This window comes from Phyllostomus discolor, chromosome 9 (assembly GCF_004126475.2).
Source record: "Phyllostomus discolor isolate MPI-MPIP mPhyDis1 chromosome 9, mPhyDis1.pri.v3, whole genome shotgun sequence".
NCBI classification, from domain to species: domain Eukaryota; kingdom Metazoa; phylum Chordata; class Mammalia; order Chiroptera; family Phyllostomidae; genus Phyllostomus; species Phyllostomus discolor.
In genome coordinates this window covers 28,218,841-28,238,864 of record NC_040911.2, presented here as the reverse complement: position 1 = coordinate 28,238,864, position 20,024 = coordinate 28,218,841, and the positions used below count along the sequence as shown (strand labels likewise).

At 42.7% G+C, this 20,024-nt stretch overlaps 1 protein-coding gene across 2 annotated transcripts in view; it reads left to right on the top strand.

The window, feature by feature from the left end:
- The window catches only part of ZNF397 (zinc finger protein 397), a 39,047-nt gene that overhangs the window by 14,027 nt on the left and 4,996 nt on the right, over positions 1 to 20,024 (top strand). The window contains exons 1-2 of one of the 2 annotated variants that reach the window (XM_028523932.2): positions 8,488 to 8,582; positions 9,238 to 9,457. The exons of the other annotated variant lie outside the window; for it this stretch is intronic. Coding sequence (XP_028379733.1) covers positions 9,358 to 9,457 — 100 coding nt within the window. The 5' untranslated portion in view covers positions 8,488 to 8,582; positions 9,238 to 9,357. Of the gene's footprint in view, positions 1 to 8,487; positions 8,583 to 9,237; positions 9,458 to 20,024 lie in introns of those variants that run through there. 2 annotated transcript variants of the gene reach the window in all.

The following is a 20,024-nucleotide window of genomic DNA, read 5'->3' as shown; positions in this document are numbered from 1 at the left end:
ATGCTCCATACACACCTAAACATAGAGAAACTCGGGGCAATTTTCTTCTTACATTTTTTAAGTATAAGAAAAATGCTAAATACATTTCTTTAGTTATTATTATGTGACAACTGACATTTAAGAAGTCCCATGACAAGGCATTACTAGATCCGTGCATCGATGTGTATGTGGCATTTACCAGTTTGCATCACATTGATGTGTACCTTTTACTTAGCAATCACTGCCCTATGTTGTATATCTTCCCTTTTAATTTCAATAGGTTTGTGATATTACTCAATTTTTATTATAAATATTATGCCTCATCAACTTGTCCTCCATAGCATGTGTAGCTGAAGGGAAGCTTTCAACATAAAGCATTGTCTGTTCCTTCTCTTTCACTGGTCCACCTTCCTGCACATCAGAGTTCCCTAGATTAGTCCTAAATCCACCAGGCTTATAAGGGGGTGTAAGTGGACAGCTTTGGACCGAAGTCTTGCGTTTCAATGTTAAATTGTTTATGGAGCTGTAGAGGGAACCCAGCTGCCTAACACTCAGGGGCCAGAAGGCTCTGAGCTTGCAGACAGCCTTCCTGGTTCCAGCTACTAACCCAGAGGGTACCTCCCCTGCACTTTTGAACAATGTTGCTTGCTGCAACACAGTTGTCATAAAAAAATGTATCTGCATTGTTTGCTTATTTAATTGTAACAAAAAAAAACACTAATCGAGCCTTTATTATAGACTCAAGCACTGTCTACCTGCTTTAAGCATCTTCATTTCATCTTCACAGTTCTCTATTGTCTATATCCAGTGTTTTACCCAAGAGAAACAGAGAAGTTATGCAATTTGCACCGGGTCATATGGCTTGTAAGTGATGTAGTCTGGGCTATTTTGAAACCAAAAGGTGTGACTCCAGAGTCCATACTTTTAGATGTGTACTCTCAACTGCCTTTTCTTGTCTGCCTTCCCCACCAAACCAAGGGTCGTTTCGAAGAGGGCCTGTTTTTCACACATTTAACAATACTTACTGAGTGCCTAGTTTGTGCAGGCACTATGCTAGACGCTGAGTGGAGCTGTAAATGATACCGTGGCCTTGCCATTCGACTTAAAATAGTAAGGAAGTGGGTCGTTAAAAAGAAAGGAGACGTTAATTGCCTAATTTAATAGTGATTAGAACTACAAAGCGGAAAGTACTCAGTGATAAATCATTTAAGCTACACTGGTAAGTCAAGACGGAGGGCTGAGACCCGACTCAGGAGCGAGCCTCGGCTGCGTGAGAAGACTCCGTCGGTGCACCTCCGATTCCTTCGCCTGTGGCTTAGCACACAGAAAGCGCCGCCAAGTGCTTAAAGCGTCAGTGGGCGCTAGGGCGGGTGAGTGGGCGGGCAAACGGACAAATGCAAGAAAGGGTGGACCGGCGGACGTACGGGCTGGCGGGTAGTAGCTTCGAAGAGAAGGCTACCTGGTGCAGCTGCAGGGTCTGCCCGTGACAGTGGTAGGCCGAGACAGCCGAGACCAGGCGGCGGGGAGGGTGACACCACACAGTGGCGGTTTGTAAAGCACGAAGAGCCACGCCGCAGGACAGCCCCACCGACCTTCGCTCCGCGGGATGCGGGGACTGAACCCAGGGTCGCAGCACGGAGGGCTTGGGGCTGCGCGCGCCGCCGGAAGTGGGGGGTGAGAGCCCCTCTAGGAATTCCGGAGGACTGCAGCTCCGTGGCTGGACGCGCGGCGGCCGCTTGGGGGGCTCGGAGAGGGGACGGTAGGGTTGGAAAGAACCAGTGAAATTTACGGGTGGGACCTGGTGGGGACAGCTCCAAGTCAAAACAGTTGATGGGCCACTGAAAGAGGAAAATTTTAAAGAGACAGAGGGCGCTTGAGCTTGAAATACCATCAAGAACATAAAAATAGAAACTAGGGCCCCAAATTTTAGGGAGGAGGAGAATTAGAGCACATTAGCCCACCACGAACACGTAGACTCGCTACAATGGTAGCCCGAGAAACTGCCGCGAGGAGCGCGGGGGTAGAGGTTCCAGCCCAGGACAGACCCCGCTCTGGAGTGAAAGGGCGGGGGTGGAGCAGGCGGCGGTAGGCGGAGCAGGAGATCAGAATAATTTTTTCGTAGAATGCGCTCCTCGAGCTGAGCCCTGATGGATGACTAAAATGTAGATTTAAGGAAGCTCAGTGTTCTCCACGTGGGGAGTGACAGGAACATCAGCCCAGCATCGTGCTTGGCAGAAACCTAGGCTAAGGGTTAGATTGGGGTCAGGTTTAGAGAGTTCAAATGCCAGGCTCAGGAGTTAGGAATGCAGTTAGTGATCAGTGCAGATCATTACATGGCCAGAAGTGTACTTTGGTGTCTGACAGTACTTCATAGAGTAGATTAAAGGGCAAAAGAGATGAGAGAAAGCACGGGCGAGTAGAAATGTGAACTAAGCAAGATTTGATACATCTGAAAGTCACGTTGCAGATGGGGAAGGGGATGACATCGCCAAGGGAGATCCTGTGGGAAATAAACAGAATTGTGAGATACTGATGCTTGAGGGTGTGACGAGAAAGAGCTGATAGAGGAGATGCTCAGAGAAGGAAAGCCAAGATAGTTCAAACATAAAAGCCAAGAGAGTATTTGAGGAGGGAACCGGTGACTAGTAGATGCGACAGGCAGCTAGAGGCGGGAGGGTGAGAACTAAGGTGAGTTGGAATTAGGGGAGGGGCAGACGGGCCAGGGAGAGATGTTACCTGTGGAATGACAGTGTATGGTAAGGCACCAGGAATACCTAATAATTACTTTTGGAGAAATGTGATAATGGAAGAAGGGAGGGCACTGGTTGGCCTAGGTAATACAATTAAAAGGCGTTTGTTTTAGCCCTGGCTGGCGTAGCTCAGTGGATTGAGCACCGGCTGCGAACCAAAGTGTCGCAGCTTCAATTCCCAGTCAGGGTACATGCCTGGGTTGCAGGCCATGACCCCCAGCAACCGCACATTGATGTTTCTCTCTCTCTTTCTCCCTCCCTTCCCTCTCTAAAAAAATAAAATAAAATCTTTTTTAAAAAAGGTGTTTGTTTTTTAAGGATAGTAGAGATCTAAGTATATTTGTAGAAAAGGATGAAGTGAGTGGGGAGAGAAATTGAAGATAGAAGAAAACAGAAATAGCAGATGGGGAGAGAATGGTATGCGATAAGCAGAGGAATTGTCTCAGAAAATAACATGAACCATTGTAATAAAAAATGATGCATTTTGGCCTGTGCTGTGATGCTTTGGATGAAGAATAGATAAATCGTACCAGTTAGTAATCCTGATTTTACAAGTAAACAAGTGCACATGCAGTTTATGGAATTTTCACAAACTGAGCACACTCACGTTACTAAAGACTGGTCAGCAGCCCCCACTGCTCAGGCCACTGAAAGCGTGGGTACAGCCACTGAGTGAATGGTCCAAAGCTGTCCTTTCACAAACTCTGAAACAGAATGGAAATAAGGCTGATGGAAAATAAAGTTTCTAAAAGAACTTCTTTTTGGATGTTAACCAATCTATATTACTCGGAAAAATTCCATTTGGTCATGGTGTGTCATCCTTTTTTATGCCTTAATGAATTTAGTTTGCTATTATTTTATTGAGTATTTTTGTCTATATTGTTAAAGATATTTGTCTGTGGTTTTCTTTTCCTGTGATGTTTTCCTCTGGCTCTGGTTCAGAGTCATTACTGGCCCCCTCTCTATTTTCCGGAAGAAACTGTGAAGGATTAGTATTATCCTTAAATGTTTGAAAAAACTCACTAGTGAAGCCATCTAGGCCCATGCCTTTCCTTGTTAGAAAAAAAATTACTAACTCAACTTCTTGAGTTATTATTTTTCATATATTTATTCACAGTTTCTATTTCTTTTTCGGGTGGTTTTAGAATGTAATTTGTATTATGTCCAGCAATTTGTCCATTTCACTAACGTTGTACAATGTGCTGGGATAAAGTTGTTCATAGTATTTCCTTATACCCTTACATTTCTATGATGTTGGTAGTGATGTCCTCTCTTCTCTGCTTTTGGTAATCTCTCTCTCTCTCTCCGTCTATAAAGTTTGTCAATTTTTGTTGGTATTTTCAAAGAACCAAATTTTTATTTCCCTATCATTTTTATGCTATTTCATTAATTACAACTCTAATCATTATTACTTCCTTCCTTCTTTTTGTTGTTAGGTTTGTTTTCCTTTTTCAAGTTCCTTGAGGTGGAAGTTCAGGTTATTGATATGAAATTTTCTTTTCGGTTATATATAGGCATTTTAAAGCTATAGATTTTCCTTTAAGCCCTTCTTTAGCTGCATTCCATAAAGTTTTATGTTGCATTTCATTTTCATTCCGTTAAAAATATTTTCTAACTTGCCTGTAATTTCTTCTTTGAATCATAGGTTAGATATATGTTGTTTAATTTCCAAATATTTCTAAAGTTCCCAAATTATTCTGTGGCTCGCTCTGCCTTGTGGGCCAGTGGAAGCACCATCAGGCCCAGCTGCTGGGCCCACAGAAGCCCAATCAACTCCAACCTCTAGGCCCCAGCGGCCCTTGAGCCACTCTCAGCTGAGGTGGCTCTGATCTCCCAGCCCTCAGCAGTGGCACCACATTCCCTGCATGTAGAATCCCAGGAGCATGACAGCCTTCCTTTGTTTCTTCCCGTCTCTGTCCAATTCGGTCTAAGCTAGCAGTGTTTCTGGTAACTAACTTTCTCAACAGCCATGTTGGTCTTCCATGGATATCAAGGGGCTCCACACAATTAGTTGCAAGGTTTCTCCACAGATCCTTTCTGGATAACCCAATTTCTATTCCTGGTTTCTGCCGAGTTGGTCTGTTAGATACATGAGTCACACACCTACTTGTCACTAAAAGATTGTCCAGCTACCCTGATGGCCTTGTCTCTAGAACATGCTGTCTGGATAAACTGAGAATTTTCCAAATCAGTAAGTGCTGACTTCTGTTTGCTTCATAGTCCCTTCCTTGATTTATTTTTTTCCTCTCATATCTTACTCTAACCAGCAAGGGAAAACCAGGCCACACTTTTCACACTTCACTTGGGAATCTCCTCAGCTAAATATCCACCTTCACATTTACAAACGGTGTTTTCTACCTTACAGCAGATTATGATGCAGTCAGTTTCTGCTAATTTATAAAAAGGATCACCTTTTCTCCAGTTTCCAATAATATTTTTCTTTTTTTCTGTCTGAGTCCTCACCAAAAATATCTTTAATGCTCATTCTTTCTAGCAACATTCTGTTCATGACACTACATGTACTCTCTGCGGTGAGAGAACATTTCTCAATGTCCTTTTCACTTCTTTCCGAGCGTTTGCCAGAATCACCTTTAATGTTCATATTTCTAATAACAATCTCATCCTAGGTTTTTTCTATCATGAGCCTTAAAACTTCCAGCCTCTAGCCATCACCCAATTCCAAACACACATCTACATGTTTAGGTGTTTCTTACAGCAGCACCCCACTCCTGGTACCACAGTGGCTCACTACAGCAGAAATTTATTCTCACAGCACCAAAATAAAGGTGCTGGCAAGGCCATGCTCCTTTTGAAGGATCTGTTTCATGCCTGTCCCTAACTTCTGGTGGATGCTGGCAATCCTTGGTGCTCTTTGCCTTATAGCTGCAGCACTTCGCTCTCTGCCTTCATGCTCCCGTGGCATCTCTCTCCGAGTCTCTCGGGTCTGAATTTCCCTCTCCTTTTAAGGACACCAGTCATTGGATTAGGCCCACCTTAATCCAGTATGACCTCATCTTAATTTGACTATATCTGTGAAGAACCTATTTTCAAATAAAGGCACATTTGGAGGTACCAGAGGTTAGCACTCAAACACATCTTTATTCGGGGACACAGTTCAACCTACAGCAATGTGCTAAAGTACAAACCTAGAGTTGTTCTGAAGACTCCTCATACTGATGTCAATGACCTCATTGATTGAAGACAAAGGAAATGATCTGATCTGAATTCACCTTCAAATGTCTTGGGGAAGTCTGGTGTTTCTTGATACAAGACTAGCCATGTCTCCCAAAGTGATTATAGTGGCCAGTATTTCCTACTCTGAATCTGATTTTTCACCACTGGTTCTTTTTTTAAAAAGCCAGTCAGTTGGACATACCCATTAACATGTCAAAAATGTCATATTGTCCATTATGTAGATGTCTTGTTCAAAACAAACAGCAGCAGCCTGCTTGTTAGTACTGATTTGATCAAAAGGAAAGTTAATTTTTTATGTGGCTTCACAATTTGGAGTTATGACCCTTTTTTACCTGGAACTGGACATTGATATTTACATTGAAATTCATTCTTTGTGAAGATTGCTTATATAATCTCAATATCAAATGAAATTGATATCCAATACAAAATAATACACGATAAGCAAAAGTTCACATGTAAATCTTTGTTCAACTTTCTGAGGAAAAGGCTCATAGTTTTCATCATTACCTCAAAAAAATTAAGAACCACTTCCCTACAATCTGTGCCTAAATCAGATATATGTTAGTTTGGCCTAGTTTTCCCCAGGAGGAAATAGAAGAGGAGAGAGAAATCAGGTAGACGATTGGTAGATGGCCTGTTTCATTCTTGAGAATCTCATATCCTTTCCTGGTTTCTCTGAAAACCGCTGGATTCCTTACCTCACTGAGAGGAGCCTCTTCAGCTGTCCACTGGTGTGGGGCACAGCTGGCTCTGGGTTTGTCTTGGCCAATCCAACAAACTGTTCCAAACTGACTTCCGACACTCACACACAGAATGTAATATCTCTGGTAAAACTCTTGATGGCAATAAATCTAGGTAATCTGAAAGAACAGTTTTGTTTCCTTGGTCAAACACACAGAAGGTCTATGTTCACTTCTAAATAAAGGTCAGCAAAACCCTTTACCTCTGTATGTGATCATTAACTTCTGATTAACTTTCTCATTCTGTTTTACTGGAAACCTGTTAAAAGTGGTAGGTCAACTATGGCATTCTCATACACCGCTGGTGTGAATGTATATGGTTCAGCCACTCTGAAAACACTGTAGCAGTTTCTGAAAATGTTAAACATACACCTACTGTGTAATAAAAAATGTCCATATAAAGACTTATACATGAATGTTCAAAGCAGCTTTATTTGTAATGGTAAAAAACTAAAATAAACCAAATGTCCATCAGCTGGTGAATAGATAAATAGTGGTATATACATCCAATGGAAAGAAGTTTGACCAAAAAAGAGTGCATTCTGTACTATTCCATTTAATTAAACCTCTAGAAAATTTAAACCAACGGATAGTAACCAAAAGCAGAACACTGGTAGGGGGTTGTGGGAGGCAGGGAGAGATTAACAAGGGAAGGAGAAAACTTTTGGGGTTGCTGGATGTGTTCAGTATTTTGTGGTGATAATTTAATGGCTGTATACATATGACAAAACTTGTCAAACTGTGTAAAGATTTGCTGATAACTGTGTGTCTTTTATACCTCAGTGAAGTTGTTTTTTGTTTTGTTTTGTTTTTAAAGTAACTGCACTGCTACTTGTGAAGGCTGGACCCAAACAAGTCCTTACAGATAACACTGGGGTCTCATTCACACGACCTGAAATTTCACATATTGCCGGAGGGTCTTGGGCTGGAAAAGGAAGCCCTCCTCCCCCACTTTAACCATCACTTCAGCCAGCTACCACTTTCTCATACTTGCACCCTTACTTCCAAGCATCTTATCCAAAGTCACCTGTCTCACCTGTCTCAATTCTTCTCCCAATTTCCCTATTTACTTTCCAAGATATTTCCGAGAACATAGTAATATCCTTTCCTACCCTGATGCTCTGCTGTCCACCCCACCGACCCCCATTTCAGGTCCTTCTGCCTACCCTCATCCTTTAGTCATAATGAGGATTGCAAAGGCAAGAAGCAAACTTCTTAGAAAGAGACCCCAGGTCCTTTCTTAATGGCAGGATAGATGAAAACCAGCTTCCCAGCAACTCAGGGATTAATTGCTGAGCACTACTTATTTTTACGGCAGTGGTATCCAAAGTGTGTTCCCAGAAGCAGAAGCAGCAGGATCACCTGAGAACCTGGGCTCGCACTCCAGACCTGCTGCTGGCTCGGTGGGGCCCAGCAACCAGTATTTTGACAAGGCCTCCAGGGGATGCAGAGGCATCCCAATGTTCCGGGGGAAACACCAGAGGACAGGAAGTTAGGATGGAAGCGCACCAGCGAATCTAATTGAGAGAGGGAGGTGGGGCGCGGTGGGGGGTAGATAAAAGAGGTAGCATAACTAAGGAAGAACTCAGTCTGTAGTCAGAAGACCTACCCTGCCCCAGGGAGCTTTCCCCAAAGATACTTTGCGACATTCAAATCAAGAACAGGCTGCTAGGGCAAGGGATCTGGCGCAGGCTCACGGCGTCCCTTGCTGCGAGTCCGCTGGGGACAGGTCTGTGAGTGTTCCGGTGTTAAATCTCTGCCACCCGCGTTCGCCGCCTCTGGCCGCCGCCCCCCGCCGCCCCCCCGCCCCCTGCCGCGCGTGCGCACATGCGACGCCCGGCTCCAGCGAGCCGAGCAAACCCTCCCGGATTCCTAGAGCGCCCGCGGAGAATGACAGCGGTCTGGAGAACACGTCGAGGTATGGTTGTTGATGTGGGCTCCGGAGAGGCGGAGGAGCACGGGTGATATGGCCTCTCGAGCGTCCTCGCAGCGCTGCCAGGGCACCGTGTGCGGTTACCGGGGGCCATGGAGAGTCAGGGCCACCGGGGTCGCCCTTGGGCGCGGTTCCTGGGCTCGCGGAGCTGGTTCGGTTCTCGGCCGAGCGTGCTGTTGGTATCCGGCCAGCCCTTGCTGGCCCCTGGGTCCAATCGAATGAAGGCCGGAAATTGGGGCTGGGTGGGATCGCAAGTGTAGACCACGCGAATCGGCCCACGGTGCCTGGAAGGAGCAACCTGAATGTGTGAGTGTTGGGAGAAGGGAAGGAGGAAAAACAGACCGCGATGATGGATCAGAAGTGTCACTGGGTATATAGGAGGGGAAGCGAATATGTAGTGTTAACCACTTGGGGCAAACTCCTAAGATTACCTCTCCTGACTGTCTCCCTAACCCTTATTTTGCTAGCATTAACCCCCGATGATGTTTGAAGATCTCTAGACCTGGCATGGAGAATTCGTGTCCAAAAGGGGTAATGCCTGACTCCTGGATCATGAGAGAAAGGAAAGCTTAATTCCGAGAGAAAACCACTTAGAAATTAAATGAGATTTTGTTTTCTCCTTTGCTTCTTTGATATCTAGAGGATGTTTCTGGTGGTCTAGGGCCAGAAATTGCATCTCCAGTCTCCGCAATGATTCCCTTCCAAGCCCAGTGGTGCCCACTTGCCTCCGAGTCTCAGAGAAGAAAGACCTACTGAGGACATGGTAATTCCCCGGTTGCTCCCTGAGGTGTCGAGTGTCCAGTTGCAGCCCATGGAGATACAGTCCAATTATGAAGCTCAAGACCAACACCTTCTGTCAGGTGAGAAGCAGTGTATTATGTCTTTCTTGGGGGGCGGGGGGGCAGTGTGACCACGGCTCCGTTAGCGCCTCCGGGTGCTGTTGGTTTTCTTCCTTTCCTTCCCCTCGTTCTGATGCGCAGTAACATCTCTTCGGCGCGGCAGGCACAGTCACAAGACCGTGTCGTGAATTCCGGCAGTCGTTCTCAAGGAATGTCTTGCTGTCCTTTCAATCTCCCAAGCCATCCTTTTTCTCCTGTTACAAACACCTTATCACCAATCTGTCAGTGGTTGGTATTTACACCTTTAAAATCTTTTCAAATCATCTGTCTCATTTACTGAAAGGTAGTAGTTAAAAATTTTGGAGTCAGACAACCTGGATTCAAAAACTAGCTTTGTCATATACTAGCTTCAGAAAGTAACTTTTTCTTATGATTCTGTTTCCTCATTTTATAAGTGTCTACTAATTCGTATCTTGGAGGTTATTTTGAGATGTCTATCTATTACTCAATGAAAAAGGACCCAAAACTTAGTGACCTAAAACTTCAGGCAAGGCCCTGGCTGGCGTAGCTCAGTGGATTGAGTGCTAGCTACGAACCAAAGCATCACAGGTTCGATTCCCAGTCAGGGCACGTACCTGGGTGGCAGGCCACGGCCCCCAGCAACCATACATTGATGTTTCTCTCTCTCTCTCTCTCTCTTTCTCCCTCCCTTCCCTCTCTAAAAATAAATAAATAAAATCTTTTTTAAAAAAACTTCAGGCATTTTTAAACCATGTTATTTTCTTAGGGTTCTGTAGGTCATCAGCTTGGACTGGGTTCAGCTGGAGAGAGTTTATCTTCTGGTCTTGCCTAGGATAACTCACGTAGAGACTGGCTCACCTAGGGCAGGGTCTAAGCCAGTTTCAATTATATAAGCCTGGCTGTGGGTGCTTTCTATGGCTTGGGTTACTTATCTCTAGCAGACCAGCCCAGGCTTTTTCACAGGGCAGCTAGTTTCCAAAATCACAGAGAGTACAAGCCCTGGGATGCAAAGCACTTTTCTTTTTCCTTTTTTTTTTCTTTTAAAAAAATTTTTTTTAGATCTTATTTATTTTTAGAGAGGGAAGGGAGGGGGAGAGAGAGAGAGAGAGGGAGAGAGAATGAGAGAGAGAGAGAGAGAGAGAGAGAGAGAAACATCAATGTGAGGTTGCTGGGGGCCGTGGCCTGCAACCCAGGCATGTGCCCTGACTGGGAATCGAACCTGTGATGCTTTGGTTCACAGCCCACGCCAAAGCACTTTTCTTTTTCTATTTTTTAAATTATATTTATTGATTATGCTATTGCAGTTGTCCCAAGTTGTTCCCCTTTGCCCTACTCCACCCAGCACCCCCTACTCCTACAGGCAATCCCCACACCTTTGTTTATGTCCATGGGTCATGCACATAAGTCCTTTCGCTACTCTGTTTCCTGTACTGTACTTTACATCCCCGTGACTATTCTGTAACTTCCAATTTGTGCTTTGTAATCCCTTCACCATTCCATATTCCTCCAACTCCCCCTCCCATCTGGCTACCATCAAACCATTCTCTCTGTGTATGATTTGTTTCTGTTCTGCTTGTTTGCTTAGTTTGATTTTTAGATTCAACTGTTGATAGATACATATTTATTGCCATTTTATTGTTTAGCATTTTGATCTTCTTTTTCTTGAGTAAGTCCCTTTAGCTTTTCATATAAGGGCTTGTGATGATGTAACTCTTTTAGCTTTTTCATGTCTGGGAAGCTCTTTACCTGCCCTTCGATTCTAAATGATAGATTTGCTGGAGAGAGTAATCTTGGATGTAGGTTCTTGCTTTTCATCACCTTGAATACTTCTTGCCAATCCCTTCTAGTCTGCAAAATTTCTTTTGAGAAATCAACTGACAGTCTTATGGGAACTCCCTTGTAGGTAATTACCTGCTTTTTTTTTTTTTTTTTGCTGCTTTTAAGATTCTTTATCTTTAACCTTTGGCATTTTGATTATGATGTGTCTTGGTGTGGGCCTCTTTGCGTCCATCTTGTTTGGGACTTGGTGCCTCCTGGACTTGCATGTCTATTTCCTTCACCAAATTAGGGAAGTTTTCTCTTATTATTTTTTCAAATAAATTTCCAATTTCTTGCTCTTTCTCTTCTAATTCTAGCATCCCTGTGATGTGAACGTTGGTACCCTTGAAGCGATCCCAGAGGATGCTTATACTATCTTCGTTTTGTTGGATTCTTTTTTCTTCTTGCTGTTCTGGTTGGTTGTTTTTTGCTTCCTTTGGTTACAAATCATTGATTTGATTCTCAGTTTAATCCATTCTACTGTTGATTCCCTATATATTGTTCTTTATTTCAATCAGCGTACCCTTCAGTTCTGACTGGATCTTTTTTATGCCATTGAGGTTCTCCCTAAGTCCTTGAGCATCCTTATAACCAGTGTTTTGAACTTTGCATCTGAAATATTGCTTATCTCCATTTTGTCTAGTTGTTTTTCTGAAGTTTTGTCTGTTCTTCCATTTAGGCCATGTTTGTCTCCTCATTTTTGCAGCCTCTCTATGTTTGTTTCTATGTATTAGGTAGAGCTGCTATGACTCCCTGTCTTGGTAGTGTGGCCTAATGTAGTAGGTGACCTGTGCGGTCCAGTGGCTAAACTTCCCTTATCACCCAAGCTGGATACTTGAGGTGCACCCTCCGAGTGGGCTGAGTATGCCCGTCTCTTGTAGTTGAGCCTTGATGGTTGTTGGCAGGTTAATGGGAGGGATTTAGTCAGGCTTGTCAGCTGCAAGGACTGGGTGTGACCACTGGCCACCAACCTCCACCCTCTGTGGAGGATCAGCTGTTCAGGGGCTTACTCCACAGAGCAGGGCTTACCTCAGCAGGGCTCTGGTGACCACTTGTGTTCTGTCTGGGGCCACTTGGCATAAGCTATAAAGCAATCTGCAGCTGGCTGCTTCTTGTGCTGGGCTTGGAGATACCCGAGCAAAGCCAGGCTGTGAACCAAGGCCAGCTGCTGCTAGTGCTGAGCCTGGGACCACTTAGCATGCCAGCTGCTGCTTGTTTGAGAGGATTTAGAAAGATCAGAAGCATGTGTGAGATGTCAATTATTTGGAAAAGCCACTGTTAACCGCTTGGGTGGGCCCATAAGTTAGGTGGAACACAGCCTCAGGGAATCACCAGGGTGGGGCAAACAGTATTAGGCAGGCTGATGGAGTCTCAGATACAGTACCCACTACACTCTGTGGCTGTGATGGGTGAGGGCTCAGAAGAGGAGCAATGGCCTCTGCCAGCAATTCTGTCTTAGAGAAAGCTGTCCTCCGTCTCTTGCCCTGATGCCAGACACTTCAGTTCCTCCCTGTATGCCACTGGTGACTTTCAAGCTGTTGCCTTGGTGCTGGAGCTCTGGGAATGATTATGAGTAAGTCTGTGTGCAGGCCCTTTAGGAGGAACTGATTAGGAATTGAGCAGTTTCTTCCACCAACTCAATCTCCACTGGTTTTTACAGCCAAAAGCCACCAGGACTTACCTTCTCCGCACTGGAATCCTGGGCTGGGAGGCCTGGTGTGGGGCTGGGACTCCTTGGTCCCAAGATATCCCTCCTGCTGTTTATCTGCCACACATGGGTGTGGGACAAGCCTATTCCATGTCTCCACATCTCTGTCCCTCCTACCAGTCTGGATGGATGTGGCTTCTTCTTTAATTCTGTGGCTGCACAGTCTCCATTCAACTTGATTTCTGCCAGTTCTGAGTGATGGTTGTTCTGTAGTTTAGTTGTAATTTTGTTGGGGTTGTGCAAGGAGGCAAGCCACGTTTACCTAGGCTGCCATCTCGGACATCTCTCCCTGCAAAACACTTTTCCAACCTGTTTGTGTTAATTTTGTTAATATGTCATCCACAAAAGTAAGTCACATAACCAGTTTCAGAGTCATGTGGGTGAGAATTATACAAGGATGTAGATTTGGGGAGGTAGGATTCAGTGGGGTCCATTACTACTATAACAAACATCACAAGCACTAAATGAGATCCTGTATGTAAAACTCTGAGGACAGAACTGGCTAGTAGTAAACTCGTTATAAATAGTAGCCACTATAATTTTGACCCCAACTTTGTTCCAATGTTTTACAGGGTCTCCCTTCTACATCATATTTTGCTACTTTCTTATTTTGGTCTTCTCATTACTACTGTTCTATGAAATTCAAACGTCCCTGTTTCCTTTCTTTTACTCTAGATTTTCTGCATCTTTTTAGCTTTGGAGCATTTCAATTTTTATTTTTTTAGTTTATATTTTATCTTATTTTTAATTTTTTTTTATTTCCCCTATACATATTTAGAATTTGTCTCCCTTTAAGAATCTGTTTGGAAGAGTCCAGCTCTCACCGTTCATGAGAAGCATGGCAGAACTGGGCCTTCTCCTTTCAGTTTTACATAAATTGACATACATATCACATCTGTTTGTTTCTCTCAGAGTGTGTATAAATGGCATTTTTAATTATAGAGTGATATAACTATATTAAAGTGCATTCATAAAATGCAGAAAGGTACAAAAAAGAAAGTTTAAATAACCTGCAGCTCCACCATTGAAAGACAGTCACTGCTAACATTTATGTATCCTTCAAATCATTTTTTAAAAGATTTTATGTATTTATTTTAGAGAGTGGGAAGGAGGGAAAAAGAGAGAGAGAAACATCGATGTGCAGTTGACTCTCATGTGCCCCTTACTGGGGACCTGGCCTGCAACCCAGGCATGTACCATGACTGGGAATCAAACCAGCAACCCCTTGGTTTACAGGCTGGTGCTGAATCCACTGAGCCACACCAGCCAAGTCTCCTTCAAATCATTTAATTAACTATTCAACAAATACTTATTGTTGATAAATTGTTATTAGTAAGATCATCGCTTCATTATTATTGACCATAAAATATTTTGGTTATTGAGGGTTTGTCCTGTGCCAGGCACTGCTCTAAGTGTGAAGGGTGTAGCAGTGAACAGAACAGATAAGACCTTGCCCTCAAGGAGCTTACATTCTAATGGGGAAAACAGGAAAGAAATAAATATGCAAGATAGCATCAAGTGGTAATAGTGGTTAAGGAAAAAATAAACCAGAATATATCAGTATTCTAGCAGAAAACAGATGGCACATTCAGTTGGGGTAATTCAAAGTTTCATGAAAAAAATGGGCAGGATTATAGAAATTAACCAGAGATGGAGAACAGTCTAGGGACAAACAATGGTGAGGAGCAGTTACCACCTTTAGGCCCTAAATTACAAGGAAAGAACTTGATTCCCAGACCCTAGAGCAGGTAGCTAGCTGTAGGATCGAGCCTCCCAGTAGGAGCTATGGCCTTTGCTAAAAGAATTACAATTACTTCCAACTCCTGGCCCAGGAAGAGGAAAGCCAGGGTGTAGGGTAACCACCCATCCCAGTTTGCCTGGGATTTAGCACTGAAAGTCCCACATCCTGAGAAGCCCCTCTGTTTTGGGCAAACCAGGACAGTTGGTCACTCTACAATTCTCCTCCTACTTTTGGCCAAATCTAATTGCAAGCCAGAGGGCATGGAACCCTAAATGATATAGTCCATAAACTAATAGCCTCCTGAGACACAGAACAAGGTGAACAATAGATCTATGGGGGGAAAAGGAGAATGTCCATTGCAGTCCACCCCTTTTAACCTGTAAGATCCACTTTTGTCCTTTGTTTGGATTGCTGTGTTCCCAACACAGCAGAAAAACAAAGTCTCTTAAGCTACCATTTTATTGCAGGTAGACATATAATTAAATCATACTTCCACCTGAAACTTAAGACTTCCCTGCCACCAGTGCTCTTCATCTAAGGTAATGAGGAAAAGGGGGGAAAGACATAATTAACAAAATATAACTGCTTCAGTTCTTGCTATTCACAAAGCCTCAGATGATCATCATAACTGTCTTCTTCTATCACCCATTCCATATTATTTTTACTCTCTGCCAGATTCTCAGTCATGCGGTTTTCTACCTAGTTAAGTACCATAAACCTTCTTTCCTGGATGATCTGAGCCTTTGGGTTACTTTAGGGTACCATCGACTGGGTCTGTTAGACATGAGAGAACTAAGAGGCAACCCAGTGGGTCCTCTGAGTTCCAGACATATTCTTCCTCACCCCTATTATGTAGCAGGAACCAATTCCCCATTGCTAATTATCATCAGTCACCCTGGCCGGTAGAGTGACCCCTTCTCTGCTTGTTGGTTCAGTAGCATGAAGAGCCCGGAATGGCCAGAAGGCAGTCTCAGCTTCAGATTTAACAACATCGTGACCTTGTTCCATGGTAGAAGTATTTCTCCTTTGAGAACCAGAACCTCAAACCCACCAAGCCCAAGACTATGGGGATAGGAGACAAAAATAATTTAAGTGGATCATTAGATATATAGTAAGAGAAGACATTCTTACTATTCCTTCACCCTTGGCTCTTATACCCGTGTATTCTGGCCATGGGAAAGACAGTACTGTGTGTTTTCCTCTGGTTTATGGTATAGTGCATCCTGGACAACAGCAACCCAAATTTGGTGTTGTTGCCTAGCCAATACCAAAACTGAACCTTCAGCAGATCATTTCACCATTGTCCCAATCCATGTCCGGATGGTGAAGCATGTAGGAAGACCCATGAATTACATAGGTGTGAGCTCACCACTGCACCTCCTTCCTTGTAAAATGACTACTCCTTTGGAGGCAATATTGAGTAGAATACCAGGGTAATAAATATAGTCATGGAATTCTTAAGTCAATGAAAACTATGTATTTAGCCCTTTGAAAACAAATCGCCGCCCTGGCTGGTGTGGCTCAGTTGGTTGGGCATCATCCTGCAAAGCAAAATATTGCACGTTCAAGTCCTGGTCAGGGCAGAGTCTGGGTTGTGGTTCAGTCCCAGGTCAGTGCATGTACGAGGCAACTGATCAATGTTTCTCTCCCTTTCTTCCTCCCTTCTCCTCTCTCTAAAAAAAATTAATTTTAAAAAATTGTAGAAAGAAGAAAAATCGCTGCCCTTTCCATGAAAGAAGGGAACAAGTGTAATGAATCTGCCCCAAGTGGCTGGCTATGTCCTCTCCAGGGAATGGTGTCTTCTGAGGAACTTAGTGTTGGCGCTTGTGGTTGGATGCTTGGGCACATAGCAGTGGCTATAGGCTTATCAGCCTTGATAAGCAGAGGTCATATTGTCGAGCCCGTGCATAGCCTTCATCCCTCCTGCCATGACCACTTCGTACATGAGTTCATTGGGCAGGCATTGGTAAAACAGCTGATTGATGTCCATAGTGTGAATCATCATGTCCGTCTTATTACTGGGAGGCTTTCCCACAGGGGATGCCCTTTAGTGAGCATTCACCCAGGGCAGAAATAGATTCATTCTTTGTTCATTCCAAGTCTGTCCTCATACCTCTCCTCCAGAATCCTTACTTCTAGTCTTCCAGTCTTATTCTTACCAGGTGCCTAATTAATAAGACAACCCATTAGTCTCGACTCGTGAGTCAATGTAGGCCTGTATTTTAGGCTATGTTGCCTTCCATGAAAAGCGTACACCTAGGTGTGTACCTGAAATTCTGCCCACTAGGAACATTTGCCTTCACTGGTGTTTGAGACCACAGCTAGGTGTAAGTGAAAGCCATTCACTTTTGGCTTGTGCCCACACACAGGCAGACTCATCTGTGAGTCAGTTCTGGACTTTCCAATCTCTGTTAACTGGGCCTGGGGAACTCCCATCAGGCCATGAATGATGGAGATAGTGGAAACAGGAACAGGCACCGTGAGAATCTGAGTCACTGGCACATAGAATTTACTTGTCTTCCAGACTTGCTTTTACAATGGAATGCAAGTTTGAACATCCAGTTGTATGATTTGCTGGGTTAAATAACAACTGGTACACAATGGTCTGTTTGTAATAGTCATTTGGCACTCTGTGGTCAAGTATTAAGTCTCTAATAGTGCCCAAGTGCAAACTGGGATCTGCTTTCATATCCGTTGCCTCAAAGTTCAGGGCTCACCAAACGTTGTACCTCTCTGAGATGGTAAAAAGTGGTTGGAGATATAAATGGAGTGAGAGAACAAGCCATTGACCATGTGAGAGAAGAATGTTCCAGGCAGAGGGAATGGCAAATGCAGGAGATGCACAGGAACAAAGTGAGCCTGGGCTAGACAGGTAGTAGGGGTGGTAGAATGAAGTGAAGGCACATAGGGACCAGATCATAGAAGCTTTTAAGCCATAGGAAGAATTTGGAATTTATTCCCAGCTTAATGGGAAGCCATTGGAACTCTTTACATAAGATAATAGCATGTAAACGACACTCTGTTGTATGGAGAATAGGATAAGGGTAAGTTAACAAGAAAGCAAACTACAATGTCAAATAAATCAAGAATAAGATTGGGGGAAATGGGGACATCTGTAATAGCAGTAACAATAAACATTAATTATTATTTTTTTTTTAAGAATAAGCCCTGACCAATGTGGCTTAGGTGGTTGAGTGTCATCCTGCAAGGCGAAGGGTCTCCAATTCAATTCCCAGCCAGGGCACATGCCTGGGTTGTGGGTTTGGTCCCAGGTCAGGGTGCATATGAGAAGCAAGTGATCAATGTTTCTCTCTCATATCAATGTTTCTCTCCCTCTCTTTTTCCCTCCCTTCTCCTCTCTCTAAAAGCAAAAAAAAACAATAATAATTAAAAAGGAGAATAAGATCAATTATTGACCGTCAAATTTGTCAAGACAGAACTCATTAGGGACTTTAATTAAACTGTAGTTTCAATGTAGCTATAGCAATAAGAGCCTGATACAATGGGTTAAAAAAAAAAGATCCTTAATGTTAGTTAGAATATAGAGCAATGTTAACTCTTATACGCTCCTGATGGAAGCATGAATTGGGCTGACCACTTTGGAAATACCTAATTCAGGACCCAGCAGTTCTGATCCTAAGTTTTTATAACCTAGAGAAACACCTGCATGGGTGCACTGAGTTAGATACCCCAGTATATTCATATTGGCATTGTTCATAACAGCAACATGTTATTGTCCGTTGGAGGAAATGGGTAAATAAATTGTGGTGCATGTCACACTATAGTAGTGAATGTGAATGTACTGCTGCTGTACATGTGAATATGGATGAATCCCGCAGACATAATGTTGAACAAAAGAAAGCAAGTCACAAAATACGTGTGGTATAATTCCCTAAATGTATAAAGTTTAAAAACATACCATATTTGTCTGCTAGTGCTGCCATAACAAAATATCATAGACTGGGTGGCTTAAACACAGATTTATTTTCTCAAGTTCTGTGCATTAATTTTGGTCATCTATGCTTTATTCTAGGAGTTTTACATCTTTAGCTTTTATGTTGAGGTTTACGTTACACTTCTAGTTAATTTTTATGTATAGCGTGAGGAAAGGGTTGAAGTTGATTTTGGTCATTGTGATATCCAGTTCTAAGATGTTTTGCCGAAAAGAGACTATCCCTTCACCATTTACTTATCTTGCAACTATGTTGAAGATCAGTTGCACGTATATGTTTGGATCTATGTATTTACTCTCTGTTCTGTTCCATTAATGGGCGTGTATATCCTTATGCCATTACCACACTGCCTTAATCACTGTGGCTTTATAGTAAAGTCTGAAATCAAATAGTGTAACCTCCTCAATTTTGTTCTTTTTCCAAATTGTTTAGACTCTTTGTGCCTTTATACATAAAGTTTAGAATCAGTTTGTCACTTTCTAGAAAAAAAGCCTACTGAGATTTTTGATTGGGTTTGCACTGAATCTATAGATCACTTTGCAGAGAATTCTACCATCTTAACAATATTAAATCTGTCTATTTATAAATGATGGTGTATATTTCTAGTTATTACGTCCCCTTTAATTTTAGCAATGTTTTGTAGTTTTCATTATACAACTATTGCATGTATTTTGTTGAATTTGTTTCTAAGCATTGTCAATACAATTGATAAAAATGTTTTACATTTTCATTCTAATTGTTGATTGCTATCTACAGAAATACAATGAGTTTTTGTATATTGCTTTAATAAACCCATAAGTTTTAATAGCTTTTGTGAAACACTTCAGGATTTTTTATATATGGAGTGGTGTATAGTCTATAAGTAAAGACAGTTTGACTTTTTTCTCTTATTTCTATGTTTCAGTTATTTTTTTGTGTCTTATTGTACTGGCTAGGAATATTGAATAGAAGCTGTATGATGTTGAAAAGAAGTGGTAAGAGAGGGCATCCTTGTTTTGCTCCCTTGTTCCTAGAAGAAAAGCATTCATCATTTAGCCATGAAGTATGATCTTAGCTGTTTTTTCTTTGCTTCTTATTGGAGTAGTAAATTTACATATAACATAGCTGGTGCTTGGATTTAAATGTACCATCTCCTTATTTGTTTTTATTTATCCTATGTTTTATTTCTTTTGTCTCTTTTTTTAGTCTAACTTTGTGTTACCAGGGTTTTTGTTTTATTTTTTCTATTAATTTATTGTTTATACATTCTTTTATTGTTATTTAATGGTCACCTCATAGCAGCCTTTCTCAGATGTAATTCTGTGAGAGAATTAAACCAAAGTTTAAGGCATTCATTGTAAATAATGT